Source organism: Rhinoraja longicauda, chromosome 40, assembly GCF_053455715.1.
Source record: "Rhinoraja longicauda isolate Sanriku21f chromosome 40, sRhiLon1.1, whole genome shotgun sequence".
Taxonomy (NCBI): domain Eukaryota; kingdom Metazoa; phylum Chordata; class Chondrichthyes; order Rajiformes; family Arhynchobatidae; genus Rhinoraja; species Rhinoraja longicauda.
In genome coordinates, this window is record NC_135992.1 from 4,186,898 (window position 1) to 4,204,722 (window position 17,825).

Genomic DNA, 17,825 nt, shown 5'->3' on the forward strand with positions numbered 1-17,825 from the left:
ATAGACACGGTTCAATAACAGCAATCATGTTCCCTCAAACTTACAACCATGTGAAGGGGAAAACACCCAATGTGCTATCACGCCATCATCTCGCGCGCCTTTTTTAATCTGTACTTTTCTCTGCAGCTGTAACACTAATCTCTGCACTCTGTTTATTTTTCACTTTGCCTCACCTGTTGTACTTGTGTTGATTGTACCCATTTACGGTATGACTATGGAGGAACCTCAGCGGGTCAGACAGCATCTCAGGAGAAAAGGAATAGGTGACGTTTCAGGTTGAGACCCTTCATCTGACTGACTCACAGTCTGAAAAGGGTCTCGAACCTGAAACGTCGCCTATTCCTTTTCTCTAGAGATGCTGTCTGACCAGTTGATTACTCCAGCTTATAAGAAAATAACTGCAGATGCTGGTACAAATCGAAGGTATTTATTCACAAAATGCTGGAGTAACTCAGCAGGTCAGGCAGCATCTCGGGAGAGAAGGAATGGGTGACATTTCGGGTCGAGACCCTTCTTCAGACGAAGAAGGGTCTCGACCCGAAATGTCACCCATTCCTTCTCTCCCGAGATGCTGCCTGACCTGCTGAGTTACTCCAGCATTTTGTGAATGATTACTCCAGCTTTTTGTGTCTATCTTCGGTTAAAAGCAGCATCTGAAGTTCCTTCCTATACATGAGTATGGAGGAATTGGGGTTGGTCCAACTGATGGGCTGAATGGCCTCCCTATTGAGTTGAACACTTGTACCCGAGCGTCTGAACATTCGCTGTTCTGCAGCGACCAAGAGATCTAGAGCAGAACTTCCAAATTGACCGCTTAGCCTTTTGACTACCAAAAGCAGCATAATCACAGGAAGACTGAATTAAACATAACCCATCAAAATAGCGACCCCTTCAAAAAAGCCCAACCATAGGGATGAAATGTACTCAATTTGCAAATCAAATGTGCATTCAAAGAGTTAATGCACCAAACTGGAATTGAAGACCAGATACCTCCATAGCGATTAAACTTCTGTTACCATGGTGATAGAGGCTCCTTCATCGCAACAGGCTTTGGGCCTTCTGTTGCCATGGTGATAGAATCTCCTTCACAGCAACAGGCTTTGGGCCTTCTGATGCCATGGCGATAGAGGCTCCTTCACAGCAACAGGCTTTGGGCCTTCAGTTGCCATGGTGATAGAGGCTCCTTCACAGCAACAGGCTTTGGGCCTTCTGTTGCCATGGTGATAGAGGCTCCTTCACAGCAACACTGGGTAGGCTTTGGACCTGCTGTCCAGCTGCTGCTGGTCTCCTGGATACACGTAGAGCATAACCACTCCGCTTGGGTTGACGGTGACAGTGAACTTGGAGTCAAACTCCAGGCCGTGGAAGCCCCGGCCCGAATAAACATCCAACGCCTGAACACGGAGGAAACAAAACCAGAGAGGTCAGGGCCACACAGACTGGATCATTAGTTTAGACAGACACTAAATGCTGGAGTAACTCAGGCAGGCAGGACAGGCAGCATGTCTGGAGAGAAGGAATGGGTGACATTTCAGGTTGAGACCCTTCTTTAGGCCGAAGGTCAGGGGAGAAGGAGACACAGAGATAAGGAAGGGTAACGTGCGAAAACGAGACATCAAAGGAGACGAAGAAAAAGGATATGTAGAATTGATCATTGTTCGCAAGGGAAAAGTGACGACGAAGCATACAAAGATAAAATTTAATCAGGACAGTCAGGCTGGTCGGAGAACGAGGATGGGGGAGGGATGGAGAGAGAGAGAGAGAGGGAGAGAGAGTTCAGTTTATTTATTGTCACCAAGTGCCACTACCTGCTGAGGTTCTACCTGTCCCCGGTGTTGCGAAGGATGGGCCTGGCGCAGATGCCACGCAATGTGCCAGTCAGCTGGACTTTGCCGCACCATCTGTCGCTCGTGGAAAGGTTCTTCCGGACCAACACCTTTGAACACAAGTCCATCGGGCAGTGGTCAGCACGGAACGTCCTGCAGGCACTGCAGGGGAATGACTCCATGGATCCTGTGGCGTGGAGCAGACTGCCCAGCTTGTCTGGCAAAATGCCTCATCGCCAGAAGTCACCAACAAGCACCAAGACCTGGCTTGGTTGGCAGTGAGGGGAGCCCTCCCAGTCAGATCCCTCCTGCACCGCCGGAACCTCACTACCAGCGCACGCTGCCCTCGGGACAGCTGCTATGGAGAGGAGATGGTGGCCCACCTCTTCGCAGAGTGTGGATTTGCAAAGAGAGTCTGGAGACGTCAGCAAGACTCCCTGGCACTATTAATTCCAAACAGCTCCGTCACAGAGGAAGGACTCTGCAATTTACGGACTGTTCCCAGGGACGCATTCAGAGACTGACATCAAGTGCTGCTGGAAGGTCATCGACTCGGTGAAAGACGCTCTTTGGTCTGCCCGAGCTTTGTTGACCTCCCAGCGGAGCGAGCTGTCCGTCGGGGAATGTTGACGACTGGCCCACTGCAGACTGCAGGAGTACGTGCTGAGGGTCGCATTGAAGCTCGGTGCAGCCAACGCCAAGGCCCTGTGGGGGAGGACCACAGTCTAGGGTCCTTCCGCTGCTGGACATGGGGGGCAGAGAGTGGTGGAGACGCCCCTCAAAATAAGGGAGGGGATTCCACGCCAGTGGGCCACATGAATGGCAAGGGTGGGGGGTAATTCGGTGTATTGAATGTACGTATTGAATGTCTGTATAGCCTCCGAGAAAGTCGGATGGAGTTTTTGGAAGGGACATGTTTTGTATATATTTATTTCTTGAATAAAGTATAGTTTGATTTTTTTAAAATCTCCCCTATTTGTGATAAATGTCAATTTCAAGAAGCCAATTTAACTCACACTTTTGTGACTTGTACAAATATGCAACATTTTTGGATCGATATTTAAAAAATCATTCCCAAAGTTATCGATAACCAACTGGATTTAGATCCAAAATTAATAATTTTAGGATTATCAGAACACATTACAAACTTTACGCTAAGTCAGAGACGCTTTCTTGACTACAGTTTAATAACTGCAAAAAAATTAATACTTAAATTTTGGAAAAAAACAGTAACCCCCACAATTAAAATGTGGATTACGGAAATGACCGAGACCTTGCATTTGGAAAAAATAAGGTTTGCCTTAATTGACAAACCAGATCTATTTTTAAAAATATGGTCTCCATTTAGACAATAGACAATAGGTGCAGGAGTAGGCCATTCAGCCCTTCGAGCCAGCACGGCCATTCAATGCGATCATGGCTGATCACTCTCAATCAGTACCCCGTTCCTGCCTTCTCCCCATACCCCCTCACTCCGCTATCCTTAAGAGCTCTATCCAGCTCTCTCTTGAAAGCATCCAATGAACTGGCCTCCACTGCCTTCTGAGGCAGAGAATTCCACACCTTCACAACTCTCTGACTGAAAAAGTTCTTCCTCATCTCCGTTCTAAATGGCCTACCCCTTATTCTTAAACTGTGGCCCCTTGTTCTGGACTCCCCCAACATTGGGAACATGTTTCCTGCCTCTAATGTGTCCAATCCCCTAATTATCTTATATGTTTCAATAAGATCCCCCCTCATCCTTCTAAATTCCAGTGTATACAAGCCTAATTGCTCCAGCCTTTCAACATACGACAGTCCCGCCATTCCGGGAATTAACCTAGTGAACCTACGCTGCACGCCCTCATTTATCATATCATATCATATCATATCATATCATATCATATCATATCATATCATATATATACAGCCGGAAACAGGCCTTTTCGGCCCTCCAAGTCCGTGCCGCCCAGCGATCCCCGTACATTAACACTATCCTACACCCACTAGGGACAATTTTTACATTTACCCAGCCAATTAACCTACATACCTGTACGTCTTTGGAGTTATTGAATTTTTAAAAAAGTAAATGGGTTTGTCACAAACTAAAATTTAAAACTAAAGTTAAAACTTGAGTTTAGGGTTGGATGGACAACTATACTCATTAACTCCCGGATCTATCCCCATAATCTTTATGTTTGTAATTCTCTTTTTTCTTTGCTTTCTCTCTATTAGTTTATAGTCTTTTTTTTCCAGTCTCTTTTCATCTTTATTTTTTCTTAAAAAATTTAAAAATTGAAGCTATGTAAGAATTCTATAACCAGTTTGTCGTTTATTATTATTTGTACATATGCTTTAAAAAAAAAATATTTTTTTAAAATTAAAAATAAATTAAAAATCTTACAGGGTGGGTCACAACTCACCGAGAACACCTTTGGAGCAGTGATCTTGAGCTGGCTCAGAGACGTGGTGTAGTGGTAAGGCATGTCAGTGCGCTGGCTGAAGAAACCCAGGGCAATGGTCGACGAAGACAGTGGCCGCATCCACACCTGAATCCCGTTCTTACCCTGCGGGCAAAAACGGTGCAAGATAAATAATATTAGCATTGCAAACACAGCCAAGCTGCAACTTGTTGAACGGGTAGAGTTGCTACCTTACAGTGCAGGTAAGGTACTGGTAAGTTGCAACTTACCTGGGTTCAATCCTGACTATGGGTGCTGTCCGTTTGGCCCATCAAGTCCCTGCTGACCCGCTATCCCCGTACACGTATTATCCCACACACACTGAGGACAATGTACATTTTTTTACCAAAGCCAATTAACCTACAAACCTTTAGGTCTTTGGAGTGTGGGAGGAAACCGGAGCACCCGGAGAAAACCCCACTGGTTCTTTTATGTACGGAATTTGTACTTTCTCAATATGACCCCATGGGTTTACTCCCGGTTTCCTCCCACACTCCAATGACGTACAGGTTTGTAGGTTAATTGGCTTCGGTACAAAATTGTAAATTGTCCTGAGTGTGTGTAAGATAATAGGGGATCGCTGGTTGGCGTAGGCCTTAGGGCCTGTTTCAGTGCTGTATCTCCAAACTGAACTAAACTAGACTGTTCCCTCAAAATAAATAACAAATGCTGCCAACCAACCTGCAACCCCGAACGTCTTTGGTATGTGGGAGGAAACCGGAGCACCCAGAGGAAACCCACGTGGTCACAGGGAGAACGTGCAAACTCCATGCAGTAAGCACCCAAGGTCAGAATCGAACCTAGGTCTCTGGCGCCATGAGGTGGCAGCTCTACCAGCTGAGGAACAGGCAAGATGGCGGCGCTGGGCAGCAGCTGCGGCTAACTGCAGTCCGTTTGTCTTTTGTGTTTTTTGTTGTTTTTTGCCTTAATTGTAGTGTTTAGATGTGATGTAGTGTTTTTTATGGTTGTGTACTATGTGTGGGGAACTGTAAAATTGTCTCTTCCGAACGGAGACCCGACCTTTTTGTTTTCTGGGTGGTGTCTCCATTCCCGCTGCGGCCTACCATCGGCCAAACACCTGGAGCTGGCGGCCTCCAGCTGGGACCACCTGGGGCTCTGGTTCGCAGAGCCCGCGGCCCGGACTCACCACCTGCGGAGCTGGCTGCCTTCGGAGGCTCCGGCCGTGGGCCGCGTGGACGTCCGAAGCTCGCAGGCCCGGCCCTGGGTGGGGGCCGACATCGGGAGCTCCGGCAGCGGCAGCGTCTTCGCCCGCCCCGGATCGCGGGGCTTGGGTCGGCCCGCCGCGGACCTTTCACCATCCGGCGCGGCCTAGAACGTGGCAACTTCAACAGCCTGACCGTGGGAGAAGACGGCAGGGGAAGAGAAAAGACATTCTGGCCTTCCATCACAGTGAGGAGGGGACTGGAGGAGACTCACTGTGATGGATGTTTCTTTTTTTTGTTTTGTGTTGGTTTGTGATTGTGTGTGTAATTGCTTCTTTTTATTGTTCTTACTGTTGGACTGTGGGTGACGGAATTTCGTCCAAAAGACTTGTTTTTTTGGATGACAATAAAGGCTATTCTGATTCTGAGCACTGTGCTACCCTTACTATCATATCATATATATACAGCCGGAAACAGGCCTTTTCGGCCCTCCAAGTCCGTGCCGCCCAGTGATCCCCATACATTAACACTATCCTACACCCACGAGGGACAATTTTTACATTTACCCAGCCAATTAACCTACAATTGGCTAAACTGATTAAAGTTGACTAAACTGGGCTTGAACTCACTGGAATTTAAGAGAATGAGAAGTAATTTTATTAAAGCATATGAAATTACAGGTGGCGCAGCGGTAGAGTTGCTGCCTCACAGCGCCAGAGGCCCGGGTTCAATCCTGACTGCGGGTGCTGTCTGTACGGAGTTTGTACGTTCTCCCCGTGACCTGCATCTGCAGTTCCTTCCTTCACATACTGTAGGGCCTCTATGGGGAAGGGTTTAAGAACTGACCGGCTGTGTAACTCCAGCAATTTTAGTTTAGAGATACAGCGCGGAAACAGGCCTTTCCGCCCACTGGGTCCGCGCCGACCAGCGATCCCCGCACATTAACACTATCCTACACACGGGGGACAATTTTTACATTTACCAAGCCAATTAACCTACAAACCTGTACGTCTTTGGAGCGTGGGAGGAAACCGAAGATCTCGATGAAAACGCACGCAGGTCAGCACCCGTAGTCTGTATTGAACCCGGGTCTCTGGTGCTGCATTCGCTGTAATGGCAGCAACTCTACCGCTGCGCCACCGTGCCGCCCTTTGTGAATTTGTGTCCTTCGGTGTAAAATAGCATCTATAGGTCCTTCCGCCACTGAATCTATGGCCAGCTCTCATTCCCCTACCTGTATGAGAGAGCGTTAGATTTAGCTCTTAGGGCTAATGAAATCAAGGGATATGAGGAGAAAGCAGGAACGAGGTACTGATTTTGGATGATCAACCATGATTGTATTGAATGGCGGTGCTGGCTCGAAGGGCCGAATGGCCTACTCCTGCACCTGTTTTCTATGTTTCTTTGCCCGGGCAACGTTTTCTCCCACGCACGCCCTGCCCTCGTTGCCAGCCTGAAGTCACCACTTGCCACGTAGGAAAAAAACTGCAGATGCTGGTTTAAATCATAGAAACATAGAAAATAGGTGCAGGAGTAGGCCATTCGGCCCTTCGAGCCTGCATCGCCATTCAATATGATCATGGCTGATCATCCAACTCAGTATCCCATACCTGCCTTCTCTCCATACCCCCTGATCCCTTTAGCCACAAGGGCCACATCTAACTCCCTCTTAAATATAGCCAATGAACTGGCCTCAACTACCTTCTGTGGCACCATTCAGATAATAGTCTGCTTTCCTGTTCTTGCCCCCAAAGTGGATAACCTCACATTTATCCACATTATACTGCATCTGCCATGCCTTTGCCCACTCACCTAACCTGTCCAAGTCACGTTGCAGCCTCCTAGCATCCTCCTCGCAGCTAACACTGCCCCCCAGCTTCATGTCATCCGCAAACTTGGAGATGTTGCATTCAATTCCCTCGTCCAAATCATTAATATATATTGTAAATAGCTGGGGTCCCAGCACTGAGCCTTGCAGTACCCCACTAGTCACTGCCTGCCATTCTGAAAAGGACCCGTTTATTCCTACTCTTTGCTTCCTGTCTGCCAGCCAGTTCTCTATCCACATCAATACTGAACCCACAATACTGTGTGCTTTAAGTTTGCATACTAATCTCTTATGTGGGACCTTGTCGAAAGCCTTCTGGAAGTCCAGATATAACACATCCACTGATTCTCCCTTATCCACTCTACTAGTTACATCCTCGAAAAATTCTATAAGATTCGTCAGACATGAATTACCTTTCATAAATCCATGCTGACTTTGTCCAATGATTTCACCACTTTCCAAATGTGCTGCTATCCCATCTTTAATAACTGACTCTAGCATTTTCCCCACTACCGATGTTAGACTAACTGGTCTGTAATTCCCCGTTTTCTCTCTCCCTCCCTTTTTGAAAAGTGGGGTTACATTAGCTACCCTCCAATCCTCAGAAACTACTCCAGAATCTAAAGAGTTTTGAAAAATTATCACTAATGCATCCACTATTTCTGGGGCTACCTCCTTAAGCACTCTGGGATGCAGCCTATCTGGCCCTGGGGATTTATCGGCCTTTAATCCATTCAATTTACCTAATACCACTTCCCGACTAACCTGGATTTCACTCAGTTCCTCCATCTCATTTGACCCTCGGTCCCCTGCTATTTCCGGCAGATTATTTATGTCTTCCTTAGTGAAGACAGAACCAAAGTAGTTATTCAATTGGTCTGCCATGTCCTTGTTCCCCATGATCAATTCACCTGTTTCTGACTGCAAGGGACCTACATTTGTTTTAACTAATCTTTTTCTCTTCACATATCTATAAAAGCTTTTGCAGTCAGTTTTTATGTTCCCTGCCAGTTTCCTTTCATAATCTGTTTTCCCTTTCCTAATTAAGCCCTTTGTCCTCCTCTGCTGGACTCTGAATTTCTCCCAGTCCTCTGGTAGGCTGCTTTTTCTTGCTAATTTGTACGCTTCATCTTTTGTTTTGATACTATCCCTAATCTCCCTTGTTAGCCACGGATGCACTACCTTCCCTGATTTATTCTTTTGCCAAACTGGGATGAACAATTGTTGTAGTTCATCCATGCGGTCTTTAAATGCCTTCCATTGCATATCCACCGTCAACCCTTTAAGAATCAATTGCCAGTCTATCTTGGCCAATTCACGTCTCATGCCCTCAAAGTTACCTTTCTTTAAGTTCAGAACCGTTGTTTCTGAATTAACTAAGTCACTCTCCATCCTAATGAACTCAACCATATTATGGTCACTCTAGCCCAAGGGGCCACGCACATCAAAACTGCTAACTAACCCTTCCTCATTACTCAATACCCAGTCTAGAATAGCCTGCTCTCTCGTTGGTTCCTCTACATGTTGGTTTAGAAAACTATCCCGTATACATTCCAAGAAATCCTCTTCCTCAGCACCTCTGCCAATTTGATTCACCCAATCTATATGTAGATTGAAGTTACCCATTATAACTGTTTTACCTTTGTTGCACGCATTTCTAATTTCCTGTTTGATGCCATCCCCAACTCTACTACTACTGTTAGGTGGCCTGTACACAACTCCCACTAGCGTTTTCTGCCCCTTAGTGTTTCGCAGCTCTACCCGTATCGATTCCACATCCTCCAAGCTAATGTCCTTCCTTTCTATTGCATTAATCAAAGGTAGACACAGAATGCTGGAGTAGCTCAGCGGGTCAGGCAGCATCTCTGGAGAGAAGGGATGGGCGACGTTTCAGGTCGAGACCCAAAATATGAGTCTGAAGAAGGGCTTCGACCCGAAACGCCGCCCATTCCTTCTCTCCCGAGACGCTGCCTGGCCCGCTGAGTCACCACTTACCTTCAGTATCATCCGGCCCTGAATGGCCAGCGGATCCTGGCTAATCCTGATCAGCAGCTTGTTCTGCAGGATGTAAGTGTCCGGGATGGAGATTGTCCGCAGGTCGTTGGACATGAAGAGGGGGGCAGCGAGAATGGCCCACAGAGCCATCTGTGACTTGGACTGCTCGTGGCTCAGCCCAAAGTTCCCAACAATTAACTGGAGAAGGGGTTAAGGAATGAGAGGATGAGAACAGTGCACTGCCACGACTTACCATCACTCTTCATTTACACTCATAGGCTCACAAATTCACCAGTTACAGCAGCAGAAATAGGCCATTCGGCCCATCAAGTCTACTCCGCCATTCAATATTTAGATTTAGAGATACAGCGCGGAAATAGGCCCTTCGGCCCCACCGAGTCCGCTCCGCCCAGCGATCCCCGAACATTAACACTATCCTACACCCACTAAGGACAATTTTTAAAAAAACATTTTACCCAGTCAATTAACCTACATACCTGTACGTCTTTGTAGTGTGGGAGGAAACCGAAGATCTCGGAGAAAACCCACACAGGTCACGGGGAGAACGTACAAACTCCGTACAGACGGCACCCGTAGCCAGGATCGAACCCGAGTCTCCGGTGCTGCATTCGCTGTAAGGCAGCAACTCTACCGCTGCGCCACCGTGCCGCTCAATCATGGCTGATCTCTGCTTCCTAATCCCATTTCCCTGCCTTCACCCCAAAACTCTTCACGCCCGTTCCAATCAAGAATTTGTCTATCTCTGCCTCAAAAATATCCACTGACCTGGCCTCCACAGCCCTCTGTGGCAATGAGTTCCACAGATTAACTACCCTCTGACTAACAAAGTTCCTCCTCACCTCCTTTCTGAAAGAGCGCCCTATAATTCTGAGGCTATCCAGTGCTGCCAAACGCAGAGTCACAAAACGTGGAAACAGATCCTTCGGCCCTACTTGCCCACACTGACTTACATGTCACATCTATACTAGTCCCAGCTGCCTGCGTTTGGTCCGTATCCCTCTAAACCTGTCCTATCCATGTACCTGTCTAATCTACATACTCAAACTCTCGTTTGTTATCTTGTTTGTGACTGAACTTCAGCCAAAACGGCACACGATAGCGCGACAATTTTAGGCCCACCTTCCTCACCGTTGTCACTTTAGTCATAATGCAAGTAGTTTTATTGAAATCGGTCTTATATTTTTAAGGTTATTCACATTTTAAAGTTTAAAAGGAGGGGAGGTGGAGGGGAGGAGAGAGGAGGGAGGGGGGAGTGGGGGAGAAGGGAGAGGGGGGGGGGGGTTGAGGAGAGAGGGGAGGGGAGGAGGACAGGATGCTGCACCAATGCAAGAGAGGTTTGGGCCCAACTTGGTCTAGTTGTTTCTTAAACATTGCGATGGTACCTGCTTCAACTACCTCCACTGGCAGCTTGTTCCATACACCCACCACCCCTTGTGTGAAAAAGTTACCCCTCATGTTCCTATTAAATCTTTCCCCCTCACCTTAAACCTAAGTCCTCTGATTCTCGATTCCCCTACTCTGGGCAAGAGACTGTGCGTTTACCCGATCTATTCCTCTCATGATCTTGAACACCTCTCCAAGATCACCCCTCATCCTCCTGCGTTCCAACAAATACAGCCCCAGCCTGCTTAACCTCTCCTGGTAGCTCAGGCCCCCTGAGTCCTGGCAACATGTACAAACGTAAAGCACACGGTATTGGGGGTTCAGTGTTGAGGTGGATAGAGAATTGGTTGGCGGACAGGAAGCAAAGAGTAGGAATAAACGGGTCCTTTTCGGAATGGCAGGCAGTGACTAGTGGGGCACCGCAAGGCTCAGTGCTGGGACCCGTTATTTACAATATATATTAATGATTTGGACGAGGGAATTGAATACAACATGTCTACGTTTGCGGATGACACGAAGCTGGGTGGCAGTGTTAGCTGCGAGGAGGATGCTAGGAGGCTGCAGAGTGACTTGGATAGATTAGGAGAGTGGGCAAATGCATGGCAGATGCAATATAATGTGGATAAATGTGAGGTTATCCACTTTGGCGGCAAGAACAGGAAAGCAGAGTATTACCTGAATGGTGGCCAATTAGGAAAAGGGGAGATGCAACGTGACCTGGGTGTCATGGTGCACCAGTCATTGAAAGCAAGCGTGCAGGTGCAGCAGGCAGTGAAGAAAGCGAATGGTATGTTAGCATTCATAGCAAGAGGATTTGAGTATAGGAGCAGGGAGGTTCTGCTGCAGTTGTACAGGGCCTTGGTGAGACCACACCTGGAGTATTGTGTACAGTTTTGGTCTCCTAATCTGAGGAAGGACATTCTGGCCTTGGAGGGAGTACAGAGAATGTTCACCAGATTGATCCCTGGGATGGCAGGACTTTCATATGAAGAAAGACTGGGCTTATACTCGCTGGAATTTAGAAGACTGAGGGGGGATCTTATTGAAACATATAAAATTCTTAAGGGGTTGGACAGGCTAGATGCGGGAAGATTGTTCCCGATGTTGGGGATGTCCAGAACCAGGGGTCACAGCTTAAGGATAAGGAGGAAGTCTTTTAGGACCGAGATGAGAAAACATTTCTTCACACAGAGAGTGGTGAATCTGTGGAATTCTCTGCCACAGAAGGTAGTTGAGGCCAGTTCATTGGCTATATTTAAGAGGGAGTTAGATGTGGCCCTTGTGGCGAAAGGGATCAGGGGGTATGGAGAGAAGGCAGGTACAGGTTACTGAGCTGGCTGATCAGCCATGATCATATTGAATGGCGGTGCAGGCTCGAAGGGTCGAATGGCCTACTCCTGCACCTATTTTCTATGTTTCTATGTTTCTATAACATCCTCGTAAAACCTCTCTGCACCCTTTCCAGCTTGACAACATCTTTCCTCTAACACAGTGCCCAGTACTGAACACAACACTCTAAATGTGGCCTCACCAACATCTTATACAACTGCCACATGACCTCCCAACTTCTGTACTCAGTAAAATTGTCACCAAAACATGCTTCATGGGTGTATTTTCAAAGAAAGTTTAATACTGAAGTGGGTCATTCTATTGTGCAAAATATGACTTGTGTTTTTCGAAAACTCAAAGGAGGAGAGAAGTACATAGAACATAGAAACGTACAGCACAGGAACCGGCCATTCAGCCCATGATGTTTGTGTTGTACATGATGCCAGTTAAACTGATCTCATCTGCCTGCACAAGATCCATATCCCTCTATTCCCTGCATTTCCATGTGCCTATGTAAAAGCATTTAAGCGCCACTATCGTATCTGCCTCCACAACCACACCTGCCAGTGAGTTTCAGGTCCCCCCCACCACCACTCTGTGTAAAACAACTTCCCCCACACATCCCCAATTAAACTCTCCCCCTCTCATCTTACAGCTATGTCCTCTAGTGCTAACATATCCACTGTGGGGGGAAAAGGTTCTGACTGTCTACCCTATCTATGCCAATAGAGAGGTAGAGAGGATTAAAGTAGAGGGATTTGTGCTCTGAGACGGAGTTTAGTTCTCGGCAGAAAAATGCAGTGTTACCAACTACAGGGTATAAACAGTCATGGTGGCAGAGTTAGACAATAGATAATAGGTCCAGAAGGAGGCCATTCGGCCCTTCAAGCCAGCACCGCCATTCAATGTGATCATGGCTGATCATTCTCAATCAGTCCCCGTTCCTGTCTTCTCCCCATATCCCCTGACTCCGCTATCCTTAAGAGCTCTATCTAGTTCTCTCTTGAATGCATTCAGAGACTTGGCCTCCACTGCCTTCTGAGGCAGAGAATTCCACAGATTCACAACTCTCTGACTGAGTTGCTGCCTTACAGCCCCAGAGACGCCAGGTTCGATCCCGACAAGGGGTGCCGTCGGTGTGGAGTTTGTACGTTCTCCCCGTGGGTTTTCCGGTTTCCTCCCACACTCTAAAGACCTCCAGGAATGTAGGTCAATCGTCTTGGTAAAATTGTCCCCGGTGTGTGGGATAGTGTGAGTGTACGGGGTGATCGCTGGTCGGCACGGACTCGGTGGGCCGAAGGGCCTGTTTCTGCATTGTACCTCTACAGTCTAAAGAATGGAAATGGTGTGGTGTCCACTGCTCCTGCAGCAGTTAACCTGAAGGACAGAAGACACGGAGGAGGTGGGGTTGGAGGAGCAGGTGTGGGGGGAGGGGGAGGGAGCAGGTGTGGGGGTGGAGGAGCAGGTATGAGGGGGTGGTGGAGCAGGTGTGTGGGGATGGGGGAGGTGTGGGGGGGTTGGTGGTGGGGGAGCAGGTGTGTGGGGGTGGGGGTGAGGGAGCAGGATTAGTTTAGAGCTTACAGCGCAGAAACAGGCCCTTTCGGCCCACCGGGTCCGCACCGCCCAGCGATCCCCGCACACTAACACTATCCTACACCCACTGGGGACAATTTTTACATTTGCCCCGCCAATTAACCGACAAACCTGCACGTCTTTGGAGTGTGGGAGGAAACAGGAGATCTCGGAGGAAACCCACGCAGGTCACGCAGGAGAACGTACAAACTCCGTACAGACGGCGCCCGTAGTCGGGAAGGAACCCGGGTCTCCGGCGCTGCATTCGCTGCAAGGCAGCAACTCTACCGCTGCGTCACCGTGACCGCCCACCGTGTTGGGGGGGAGGGGGAGGGAATAGGTGTGCGGGGGTGGGGAAGAGGGAGGGGGTAGGGTACCGTGTCTGGATCGTTCCACCTCCCTGGGCCGGCTGCCGGCTGCAGCACGTCTTGGTGAGCCCCGTACCAGTTGATGATTCCCCGGACACTCTGCCACGAGTCGCTGATATCGTCGTAGTTCCTCCACAGGTTGCAGATGTCCCCCAGCAGAGTGTAGTTCACCTGCAGACAATCCACGGGCACAAGGAGTCAGAGTTTAGTTTACATGGAGTCTGGTCCGTGTGACAGAGAAACAGAGTATTGAGTACAGAATTGCAACTGCACGAGATGCAACACCTGTCCCTTTACCTCCCCCCTCAACTCCATCCAAGGACCCAAACAGTCTTTCCAGGTGAGACAGAGGTTCACCTGCACCTCCTCCAACCTCATCTATTGCATCCGCTGCTCTAGATGTCAACTTCTGTACATCGGCGAAACCAAGCGCAGGCTCGGCGATCGTTTCGCTCAACACCTTCGCTCAGTCCGCCTTAACCAACCTGATCTCCCGGTGGCTGAGCACTTCAACTCCCCCTCCCACTCCCAGTCTGACCTTTCTGTCATGGGCCTCCTCCAGTGCCATAGTGAGGCCCACCGGAAATTGGAGGAACACCACCTCACATTTCGCCTGGGCAGCTTGCAGCCCAGCGGTATGAACATTGACTTCTCCAACTTTAGATAGTTCCTCTGTCCCTCTCTTCCCCTCCCCCTTCCCAGTTCTCCCTCTATCTTCCTGTCTCCATCTATATCCTTCCTTTGTCCCGCCCCTCTGACATCGGTCTGAAGAAGGGTCTCGACCCGAAAGGTCACCCATTCCTTCTCTCCAGAGATGCTGCCTGACCCGCTGCGTTACTCCAGCATTTTGTGACACCTTTGATTTGTACCAGCATCTGCAGTTATTTTCCTACACAACTACTCAAGACCTCATCTCCAGTCGAGAACTTCCTCAGCACACCACCAGAAGCTTCATATTTAACAACTTAAAAAGAGGGGATTTGCCCATCAAGTCTCTCCTAGCTTAGTTCAGTTTAGAGATACAGCACGGAAACGGGCCCTTCGGCCCACCGGGTCCGCGCCGACCAGCGATCCCCGCGCATTAACACCACCCTACACACACGGGGGACAATTTTTACATTTTATCCCAAGCCAATTAACCTATGTCTTTGTGGGAGTGTGGGAGGAAACCGAAGATCTCAGAGAAAACCCATGCAGGTCAGGGGGAGAACGCACAAACTCCGTACAGGCGGCACCCGTAGTCGGGATCAAACCCGGCTCTCTGGCGTTGTAAGGCAGCAACTCCACCGTAGTTCTCGGAGCAATCTGATTCCTCCACTTATTTACCTGCCCGCTTATTCTCTTACACATGTCCAGTAGTGCTCAACTCTCTGGCTCACCAAACAATAGGGTTGCCAACTTTTTCACTCCCAAATAAGGGACTAAAGGTGACGTCACCGCCCCGCGCCCCACATGACCTCACCCAGCCAGAGGCCACGTGCTCCCACTCCACCAATGGCGGCCGCCCGGGCCGGGAGGTGGGTTGCTATGCAACAATAGACAATAGGTGCAGGAGTAGGCCATTCGGCCCCTCGAGCCAGCACCACCATTCAATGTGATCATGGCTGATCATTCTCAATCAGTACCCCGTTCCTGCGTTCTCCCCATACCCCGTTAGGCGGCACCTGGACCTACAGCGGCGCCCGGGCCTACAGCGGCACTCGGGCCTACAGTGTCCGGGCCTACAGTGTCCGGGCCTACAGTGTCTGGGGCTACAGTGTCCGGGCCTACAGAGCCCCCCGGGCCTTATACGGGACAAGGGAGGTCCCATATGGGACAAATCAATTTAGCCCAATACACGGGATGTCCTGGCTAATACGGGACAGTTGGCAACCCTACTTACCAACCACCAAATCCCAACTAATCCAACTGCCAGCACATCTTTGGGAAGTGGAAGGAAACCCCGGAGTACTCATGGGAACCCACACGGCCGTAAGGGGGACGTGCAATCTCCATATAAACACCCAACATCTGTGCTGGGATTATGCAGCGGTAGAGTTGTTGCTTCACAGCACCAGTGACTCGGCTTCGATCCTGACCTCAGGTGCTGTCTGCGCAGAGTTTGCACATTCTCCCTGTGACCCCGTGGGTTTTCTCCGGGTGCCCCAGGTTTCCTCCTACATTCCAAAGCCTGCAGGTTTCGTAGGTTAATTGGCTTTCTACTGAAGCTTACAAAACATCACCTATCCTTTTTTCCCTCCAGAGTTGCTGCCTGACCCACCGAGCTACTCCAGCATTTTGTGTCTAACTTGGCATCATGTTCGACACCGACGTTGTGGACCATTGTGGATAAGGTCAGACGGAATAGGAGTAGAATTAGGCCATTCGGCCCATCAAGTCTACTCCGCCAATCAATCATGGCTGATCTATCTGTCCTTCCTAACCCCATTCTCCTGCCTTCTCCCCGTAATCGCTGGTGCTGCACTGTTCAATGGTCCGATATTTCTAAAGCCACTAATTTCCAAATCGCTCCTCTTGCTCAGCCTACATGAGCCCGGTGTGAAGTTACCTGAGGCGGTAATCCTCCTTCGTACGCTGGCCAGCTACAGGAGAAAGCAATCGGACGCCCTGTGGCATTCAGTGCCTTCGACATCAGTGGATAACCTGTGTGGAAAACAAAGTGACAGCATTAAAAATCATTCTCCATTCTCCTCAACGATTCTCAACGGGACAGCACAGTGAACTTCTTTTGCGCAGCCCACAAACAGGCGGTCACGGTGGCGCAGCGGTAGAGTTGCTGCCTTACAGCGAATGCAGCGCTGGAGACCCGGGTTCCATCCCGACTACGGGTGCTGTCTGTACGGAGTTTGTACGTTCTTTAGACTCATATTTCGGGACTGACCCGAAACGTCGCCCATTCCTTCTCTCCAGAGATGCTGCCTGACCCACTGAGCCACTCCAGCATTCTGTGTCAACCTTCGATTTAAACAAGCATCTGCAGTTTTTTTTCCTATGTGCAAGTGGTGACTGGCAACGGGGGCAGGGCGTGCGTGGGAGAATAAGTTGCCCGGGCATAGAAACATAGAAAACAGGTGCAGGAGTAGGCCATTCGGCCCTTCCAGCCAGCACCGCCATTCAATATGATCATGGTTGACCATTTAGAACTGAGATGAGGAAAAACGATTTCAGTCAGAGAGTTGTGAATCTGTGGAATTCTCTGCCTCAGAAGGTAGTGGAGGCCAATTCACTGAATGCATTCAAGAGAGAGCTAGATAGAGCTCTTAAGGATAGCGGAGTCAGGGGTTATGGGGAGAAGGCAGGAACGGGGTACTGATTGAGAATGATCAGCCATGAATGGCGGTGCTGGCTCGAAGGGCCGAATGGCGTCCTCCTGCACCTATTGTCTATTGTCTATTGATCATCCAAAATCAGTACCCCGTTCCTGCTTTCTCCTCATATCCCTTGATTTCATTAGCCCTAAGAGATAAATCTAACGCTCTCTCATACAGGTAGGGGAATGAGAGTTGGCCATAGATTCAGTGGTGTAGGAAGCAGCTATAGAAGGACACATATTCACAAAGGGCGGCACGGTGGTAAAGTTGCTGCCATTACAGCGAATACAGCACCAGAGACCCAGGTTCGATACAGACTACGGGGTGCCGTCTGTACGGAGTTTGTACGTTCTCCCCGTGACCTGCGTGGGTTTTCTCCCGAGATCTTCGGTTTCCTCCCACACTCCAAAGACGTGCAGGTTTGTTGGTTAATTGGCTTGGTAAATGTAAAAATTGTCCCTAGTGGGTGTAGGATAGCGTTAATGTGCGGGGATCGCTGGTCGGCGCGGACCTGGTGGGCCGAAGGGCCTGTTTCCGCGCTGTATCTCTAAACTAAACGCAGATACGCCATATTTTGGCGCAGTTTAC

At 49.1% G+C, this 17,825-nt stretch overlaps 1 protein-coding gene across 2 annotated transcripts in view; it reads right to left on the reverse strand.

Annotated features, from left to right (window-relative positions):
* Positions 1-551: 551 nt before the first annotated feature.
* The window catches only part of naga (N-acetylgalactosaminidase, alpha), a 33,333-nt gene continuing 16,059 nt past the window's right edge, over positions 552-17,825 (reverse strand). For both annotated transcript variants that reach the window (XM_078430335.1, XM_078430334.1), the window contains exons 5-9: positions 16,475-16,569; positions 13,936-14,097; positions 9,254-9,451; positions 4,229-4,372; positions 552-1,394 (exon numbers count right to left, since the gene is read on the reverse strand). In XM_078430335.1, coding sequence (XP_078286461.1) covers positions 1,236-1,394; positions 4,229-4,372; positions 9,254-9,451; positions 13,936-14,097; positions 16,475-16,569 — 758 coding nt within the window. In that variant the 3' untranslated portion in view covers positions 552-1,235. The remainder of the gene's footprint in view (positions 1,395-4,228; positions 4,373-9,253; positions 9,452-13,935; positions 14,098-16,474; positions 16,570-17,825) is intronic.